The following is an 8,521-nucleotide window of genomic DNA, read 5'->3' as shown; positions in this document are numbered from 1 at the left end:
CGGCCTCTCCACCGCCGCGTCGGTGAGGGGAGCCGGCGGCGGGGCGGCCTCAGCGCCACCTCGGGGCGAGGGAGGGACGCCGGGCGCGCCTTCGTCGTCCTGCTCCTCCTTTCCTTTTCCGGCCACCGGCGGACGGCGGCGGTGACCTCCCTTCCAGCTCGCGGCGCCACCGACGCGCTTGCGGGAAGCCACGTCCGCTCACAAGTTTGTCAGTCATCCTCCGCGCCCCGGACCGGACGCCGGCCAGTCCCAGCTTTGATTTTCAGGCCCGCCTCCTGTTGATTGTTTGGGAGCCAACGAAGTGCCTCAACGTGGCCCCGCGCCCCCTGGGATCCTCGGCCAAAAGGAGCAACCGCGTCCGACTTGAAGGTCTTCCGAAAAGTGGCCGGGTCCCCCGTGATATTGCAAACTGCCTTTGACCCGATGGCCCCTTTTTCCAGGCCCGCCAATCTTCCTTTTTTCCATCATCGAGGAGCGTTCAAGCAACGTTCCGGTTGGCCGGTTCGCAACTTGTTCCCATTTCAAAAAGACGCACGTTTGCAAACGTGCACCTTTTTTTTCCCCCCCTCCCCAAAGTAAAATGTCACCTTCCAATTCCGCTCGATGATTCCAAGCACGCACTCTTTTTCACCCTTGACAAATTCCCCCCTGGCGTTTCACAGGGCCGCCTCCAAATAATTCTGGCCGGAGCCAAGCCAACGTGCGACGTACAATTTCGTTTCGGCGCTTTGGGTCCCCCTTCGATGTTTCTCAAGCCATTGAAATGACACAAGAGTTTCCACGGTCCCCAAATTCACACTTGCCTCACATTTTTATTTCCGCCTACAAATTCCCCGGCAAAGGCCCATTCTGAACCATCCCGCCCCCCCCCCCCCAACTATTTTCCACACGACAAAATATTCTCGTGTCCACCACTGCGACGTCCTGACGTTCGACATCCACTGCGCCCCGTCGCCATCTTGCGTTTCATCGGTTGTGTGCATTGTGGATTTTGTTTTCAACCCCCCGCCGCCCCCCAAAATTAAATCTTATCCATGCAGCTGATAAGTTTGCCCGACTGCGGCAGTTTTCTCGTGTTTTGAAATTGTTGTGGCAGCAGGCGCGCTGCAAACGTTGAGAAGTCAAAGAAAGAAAATGGAGGGGCAGCGGCGGTAGCGCCAGTTAGCTTTGTTGCGGCCCACAGTCGGCGAGCGTCGTCCCTCGATGGAGAAACGAGAGCTCGGCCGCCCCACGTCTGACCGGAAGATGTTCGGCTGCTGCAATTTCCCACGCCGCATGACGTGAAAGAACGTTAAGGAAAGTAGCACGTAACCAAATAATTGAAGAAAAGCCCTCACAGCACCACTGATGTGAACTCATTCAGTACCAGCCAATTCTTGACCCCCTTTTTTTTTTAAGTCTTGGAAAAATTGAAAAAAAAAAGGTATCTGGGGTTGAAGGTGTGGAGTGTGAAAAGACAAATATGTCTTTAGGAGTGAATGAGTTCATGTTAATTTTAAAAACAATAACAAAAACTAGTTTCCTTAATTTCAGTCTGACTATACTGTATTGTCTTCGTTCCAACAATGCACACCACAACAATATCCTGTAGTTCGGCATACGTTGCTTCAAAGCAGGACGACATGAATGAAATCGGTCCCATTTCCAACGGAGCGCCAACGAATCCAAACGATTTGGAACCGCTGCGCACGCGCGGGCTCGGCGGCCGCCCCTCCAGACCACGCGTTAGGTTTCACTTCACGCCCCCCTCTGATTGACAGCCACGTCGGCCATTGAGAGGCGGCGCTTTCCTCTGGCCCGAAGTCGAAGCGGGCCAATCGCATCGGACGTAAGGCGGAGCCGGCTTCCGAGGGCGTGTCCTCGGCCCGCCTGATTTGATCCACTTTTGGGAAAGAAGAAGAAGAAGAAGAAGGAGGGAAGAAAACGGGGTGGCCGTCTCGCGTTCCCTCTTGCCGGCCCGACGACGTTAGTCCAAGTCCCGGTCCCGGTCCCGGTGCTGGCGAGCGGCTCTGGTCCCGGTCCCGGACCGTTGCTTGGCTTCGGCATGCGGAGCGGCCGTGTGTCTTGCCTGCTGGTGGCGCTGTTGTGCGCGGAAGCGTGCGGTAAGTCCCGAGTCGGCGCGGCTTGCGCGTCGCGTTGCGTCTCTGCCGCTGCTGGCTGCCTGCCGAGTAACGGCGGCCAAATATTTGGAGGACCGCGCCGAACGACACTTTTCGGCTACCGGTCCTCCCCTTGACGATGTTTGTCCTTGGACCGAATACGCTCGAAGCTTTTGTTTCGAGTGCCCATTTTTTTAAAATATTTTTTTTGCATGCACGCAAGAGCCGAGAGGGGAAAAGACCGACTGACTGATCGACTGACAGATGTCAGCAGCTTCTGGCCAATCTACTCTCAGAAAACACCTGGAAGTGAGATGGACTTTGCCTGGGCGTTAGCTGCTCACTTTTTTTTTTGACGAGGCAGGTGACGAATGAGCGCCAAGTTGTCCGAACCGACCGACTCGAGCCGAGCCGGGGCTCATCTCATTTCTCCATTTACACCTTCCACGCGCTTGTGTTTACATGCCAGCCCCTCCCACCAGATGTGTTTAAATTGTGTCCCAATGTGAATCCATCGGGACGCCATGACATATGAAAGGCTTGAAAACGTTGGTCACTTTCAACGTTGCTCCAAGAGAATGACCAGTGACTGAGTGTCTGTGCGAAGCGGCTGTTGAGGGCCAAGTCGGAGCCAAGAGAAGCATTTGGAGTCAAGCGTAGGCAATGGCTTTGGGTGCCATAAAAGTCATCTCTGTAGCCCCCCCCCGTCCGTCTGTCTTTTGTTTGTTTGGCTACCGGACATTCCCACACCATCACTGGCAACGGATGGCCAGCTTTTCTCGGTGGACGTCCCTCATGCGTCCTCACCCCCCCCCTCCCGTTTAAGGTTAGGTGACACGCATTTTGCCACCATGCGACCTGTCAACACTTTGTGGGCGGTCGAACATGAGCGATCCCGCCGTGCGCGCCACAAAATAGTGCATGGAAATCATCAAATTGAAAAAGAGGCGACCGTGGAGATTCCACGGTCCACCGTGTCGAAAAATACACGCGAAGGACATATTTTTCACAAGCCACAGCAACTTTTTTCCGAAAGGAGCGCAAAACAGTCCCGCGTGACGCGATTCTGCACAAATGGCCTCACGAAAACATGGCGGCAACGAGTCCGTTGCGGCCCAACTACAATCGGGGGGCGGCCCCCGCCGGCTTTAGGCTTTATGAAGCCGCCGAAACGGCAACCGAGTCGGATTCGGTTTGAAGTGGCCATTTGGACAGAAGGGTCGTCGGTTTGGGGAAATCTCGATGTTCGGCAGGCCCCCGCCAAAATCGGGCCGGGTGGAGTCATGGAACTCTGCGAATAATTGATGCTCCTTTGCAGTGAACAGTAAAAAAATCTTTTGGAGAGGAAAAAAAAACAACTCACCCAAAAGCGATGCTTTCTTTTCCAAACCAATGAAAACGAAACGATGCCTCGTAAGCCGTTGATGACTTGATGGCGGCGTGCTTTTGCTCAGCGGCGATGGTCGACGGCGACGCGGATTCGGAGGAATCGGCGGAGGTGTTCCCCAGGTTGCTGTCGGCGCCCGGCGACCCGGACCGCCTGCTGGTATCGCTCGCGGCCTTCGGACAGAACCTCCGGCTCAACGCCACCAGGGACGGCCGCGCCGACGGCGGCCTGCTGGCCGCCCATCTGCTGGTGGAGGAACGGCGGGCCGGCGGGACGCCGCCCACCTGCGTGCGAATGGCCCGCGACCAGCTCTGCCTCTACTCGGGCTCCGTCCTGGACCGACCTGGTTCGCTGGTGTCCGTCACGGCCTGCGGAGGCCTGGTACGCTTGCGCCCACACACACGCGCGCACACAAACACAAAAGGACTCGGGCTCTTCTGACGTGGGATTTTGTGTCTGATTCCAAAATTTGGCACATTTAGCATAACAGATCAGCAATCATTTGCACCATGAATTACAACCCCCCCCCCAAAAAAAAAAAAGACATAGTTGTTTGTTGGTCTTCTGTTGTGGCAATGTGTCAAAACAAGTGATGAAATTGGCCCAAAATGGCCGCTATTTGCCGATTTGAAAAGAGCTCGCCGATGAAACGGATTCATCGGCCGGGCCCTCCAAAGGACACGCACGCAGAGCGGATTCCTCGTGAGAGCTGAGCCGTCTCGCTGCGGCCGCGTGCCCCCGCCTCCCTCCGTGCGTCAAGGGCGGCGAGCTCGCGTGAGCGACATCGTCTTCATTTCCGTGTTAAGGCTCCCATCCGGGTGACGATACGATAAGGACCCATCGCCCGGCCCCTCTCGGCACTCGGGGTGGCGGAGGGCGACGCGTCTGTTTGAATGGGGAAAGCTGGCGCTTTGAACGGCAACAACGGGCCAGCAAGTTTACCGCCCGTCCCTCGGCGTTTCCCTTTTCAGACGGGTCTGGTGCACGTGGACGGCGAGGTTCTGTTCATCCGCCCCCTGGAGGAGGAAAAGCGGCGGCGGCGGCGGCAGAGCGAGCGCTCGCCGGGGTGGCTCTCGGGCATCAAACATCAGCTGATGCGACGGCGCCGCCGAGACGCGGACGACGCGCCTCAACGCCGACAAGGTGAGCCACGCGCCGGCCACAAGGGGGCGCCTCCGCTCTTAGGGCGGCGTTTCGGCCATGCCGGCAGTACTGCGGGAACGCGAACACGCCCGCGAATCGGGACTTGGAAAGTATCCTTCTCGGGAGCGAGAACGCGCACACGGAGCGGAGTGACCACATAAAGAGGAGCGCGCACGTCATCGGGAATAGAATCGCAACATACGCACGCACGCGTGGGATGGAGAAGATGCGCAGGTGGCACCTCGCCTTCGGTACCGTCGCTCTCCTTGGGGGCGGGCGTTCCCCGTGCCAGGTCCCGAATGCCTTCCGTCGACCTCGCACACAAGCTTGTCTTTTTGGGTTTTTTCACCGCAGCTCCCTCTGCTGGATGTTCGCCGCACCCGCTGCCCCCCCATCGCGAGTCGACCGGAACGACCGCAGCTCAGCACGGCACGTTTCAATGAATGTCAAAGAGCCACCGGGCCGTTTCCATTCCCAAAGTGCGACTCGGCGCTTCGGCCGTCAAAACGCGAGTCGGCACGTTGACTGGAAAAAAAAATACAAATCACGGAAGAGCGCGTGACACTTGAGATGCCAAAGTGCAAGTTGGAGTCGACGACGGCGGATCGTCACGAGCCAGCAGATAAAAAAAAACACGCTAGTCATCATCACTCAGAACAACACGCAAGTCAAAGACGCCCGCGCGCACGCACGCACGCACACCCTGAGCGTGAGTGTGTCCTGGTGCACGCTCATTAAGCGAAGCAGCTTGACCCCGCCAAAGTTACATAAGCCCTCTCAGGCAAGACCACACACACACACACACACACACACAGTCTCTCCCTTAATACGTTGCACATGTTCACAAGCAGGTCAGACGGCGAGCCCAGCGAGTGAGCGTTAAGAGCGTTGCGGCTTCTCTTACGTCAGGCTTCCCGCCGGTCCTTCAAAAGTCTTTCAAGGCCTTGAAAGCGTGAGTGTCAAAATGAGGAAGGCCCTCGCAATGTTCGGAATCAATCTTTCAAAAGTCCGAACAAATGACAACCTGCCTGCCAAGTTGGACGTTTCGAACTCTCCAACTAAATGAGCATTCGTGATGAAGCGGGCTCAAGTTGTTTTGGGAAATGCCTGAAATTCCCCTGCCCTTCCCTTTTGAAGGATCTCGGCGTCTGCCCCCCCCCCCACACACACACACGGGTCCTCCCTTGGATTGTAGCCGCCGTCACTTGTGGGCTTCCGAAAAGTTGGGCGACGCGCTTCCCTCACCGACTTGCTCCGTCGTCTCCAAAGAGTCGGCGGTGATTTCCTTCCGCGCATATCAAAGCGGCCCCCCTGCCCCCCTCCATCCAAAGTTCTCCTTCCCATGTCGCTCTATCCCGTGACCGCCGTTTATGTCTCGCTCATTCGCGTGGTCGCCCCGCTCTTCCGTGACTTCATTTCTTCCCCGACTTGAAGGGAATCGAAAGCGCTCGTCCCTTACCGGAGTGACGTTGGCTCTTTCAAAGTCTTGTGAACAATCCTCCAATATGACACATTAAAAACAAACAACAAAAAAAAGACAGAGAATGACATTCAACCCCTTCACCCCCCCCCTAAAAAAAAAGCAGCAGATTTACAGATTTTTTTTTCTTTCTTTCAAATCTCAGTCATAAACTTCAACAAATGCCAGAGCATCGTAAAACCGTCAAACGTTCTCCCTGTCGTTTGTTATTCAGGAACCAAAAAAATCGATCTATTTTTTGGAAGGAACACGGGTGGGTTCCAAAAATTCCTTTTTTCCCCATAAATTCAAACGACATCTTGCGTGACGATGCGAGAGCGGCGTATGAAAACAGGACGGCGGGAGCGCTGGCCGGCAAGCTCGAAGCCCGAAAAAAAGTTTCGTCAGTGAAAAGCGCCACGTGTGTTGACAGACGAGGAGAAGGCGACGGAGGAAGGTCGCCGCAAGCGCGCGGCCATCCCCGGCGAGGACGCGTACACGGTGGAAACGCTGCTGGTGGCCGACTCCAGCATGGTCCAGTACCACGGCGCCGACGCCGCCAAGAGGTTCTTGTTGACCGTCATGAACATGGTGAGCGCAACAAGTAGGCATTTCCGCTTTTCAAAAAAAAAGCCCCCCCCCCCCGCCCCCCCTGCAGAATAGGTGGTGGCCGCTCTCAAGGCCGCCGCGTGCTCGTCTCTTGTGTGTGTGTGTGTGTGTGTGTGTGACTCAGGTGTACAACATGTTCCGGCACCAGAGTTTGGGCGTGAGGATCAACATTCGGGTCACAAAGTTGGTTCTGCTTCACAGTCGCCCAGTGAGTGTCAACTTGGACCAGCGCCGGTCCTGTCAAGTGTGTCACGAGTGGATGGGAAGGCATGAACTCCCGCCCCCCCTGACCCCCCAAAACATTCGATACAGTGAAACTCCTCTACAACGAAATCATGTTTGCAGCCAGAAATTTTTCACAACAGGGGTTTTTTTCACTGTTGCAAATTTGATCTCAGATGTAAACACACACGCCCACACAAACGTACGTGGACTCTTTATTTTTATTCCAATAGTGCATAAGTATGAGCAGACACTTATTTGACACTTCATATAGTCAGTGGAGAACGGAAAATAAAGGGAAAGAAATTGCGAACTTGACGATCTGCATTCACTTTCACTTCCATCAATTTCTTGGATAATGTCTTTTATTTTGCTTCCTCCGTCTTTTTGTCTTATTTTGTTTCCTCACTCATTCATTTTGATCACTTTTACTATCTCTTCCAGCGTCGGAGCTCTTCTTGTCTTAGCTGCTTGACATCCAAAGGTCCGTTTTGTAGCCATTTTAGCAAGGCAAACTGCGTCTGAAATGAACGAGAACAAATACTTCCTGGACTACTGCGCACGTGGAAACCAGTGTGGTGGTTGCTGTTGCCGTTTCCGAACGAAGCAGTAGAGGTCGCTGTTGGATTAGACTTCGTTGGAGTGAATCTCGTCGCGAGGCAATGGCAGAGAAAAAGCGTTTTTTTTTTTTCGTTGTATGGGAGACAAGAAAGAGGGAATGGTGTTAATGCGTGAAGATTTTTTTTCACACTAGGGGGTATTTGCGCCCATGTAGGTATCGTTGTTGAGGAGTTTCACTGTAGAAACATTCTTGGCTCTTTTTGGGCTTCGCCGCCAGCCCCCTTGTCCCGGTTCTGTCCACTTTTCATCCACTCACGCTTCTCGCCGACATTCTTGCGCTTCCGTTCACTTGCTTCCTTTGAGCCTTGTCGAAGCCCTTCATTCGAGCGAGGATTCCGCACGCTCTGGGTTCCCGCTCAGGACAAGCTGAAGGTGGGCCACCACGGCGAGCGTTCCCTGGAGAGCTTCTGCCAGTGGCAGCACGAAGAGTTTGGAGGCCGGCGCCACCTGGGAAGCAATCGCCTGCCCGCAGGAACGGACCAACTCCCGCCCGTGGACAGCGCCGTGCTCGTCACCAGGTGGGTTCGCCTCCTCGCCCCCCCCCCAAGGCGACCTGGCCCTGGGCCGCACGGCCCCGGTAGCTTCTCGACGCTTCTCGTCCCACGGCAGAAGGCGTCCGTCTCACCCAAAGGGAAGATTCTCCTCCCGGGAGAAGATTTTAGTTGTCGCCCTTGGCGCTCCCGAGAGGGGAAGCGCGATGGAATCAAAGAACCGCAGTTGGAGCCTCAATCGGCCAAATTCAAACGACGGTCGACCCTACTTGAGGCTCCTGACTGTGAGACGGTCGCAAATTGCTACGAGGCAACAAAAGGGAGGAAAACAATTTTGCTCGCGAAAAGCGATTCGCTTCCCCTTTGAGATTTGCGTCTTGGCATATCTCGAAAAACCTTCCTGATCGTTACGGTGGTCGTCCTCGTCTCTCCGGTCCCCCCACTTTTTCGACTGCCACATTTCTGACGCTGTCAAGGCCCCCCCCCCCCC

General features: G+C 55.4%; 1 protein-coding gene across 5 annotated transcripts in view; it reads left to right on the top strand.

Annotated features, from left to right (window-relative positions):
- The first annotated feature begins 1,741 nt into the window (after positions 1-1,741).
- adamts17 (ADAM metallopeptidase with thrombospondin type 1 motif, 17) overlaps positions 1,742-8,521 on the top strand; it is a 28,117-nt gene continuing 21,337 nt past the window's right edge. For 2 of the 5 annotated variants that reach the window (XM_019893237.1, XM_019893235.1), the window contains exons 1-6: positions 1,743-2,102; positions 3,554-3,867; positions 4,458-4,629; positions 6,522-6,679; positions 6,822-6,905; positions 7,901-8,058. In XM_019893237.1, coding sequence (XP_019748796.1) covers positions 2,045-2,102; positions 3,554-3,867; positions 4,458-4,629; positions 6,522-6,679; positions 6,822-6,905; positions 7,901-8,058 — 944 coding nt within the window. In that variant the 5' untranslated portion in view covers positions 1,743-2,044. The other 3 variants (XM_019893238.1, XM_019893240.1, XM_019893239.1) reach the window with 3 other exon arrangements.

The sequence above is a fragment of the Hippocampus comes genome, unplaced genomic scaffold, assembly GCF_001891065.2.
Source record: "Hippocampus comes isolate QL1 unplaced genomic scaffold, H_comes_QL1_v1.1 scaffold378, whole genome shotgun sequence".
Classification (NCBI taxonomy): domain Eukaryota; kingdom Metazoa; phylum Chordata; class Actinopteri; order Syngnathiformes; family Syngnathidae; genus Hippocampus; species Hippocampus comes.
This window is presented reverse-complemented; position numbering and strand designations above follow the sequence as displayed.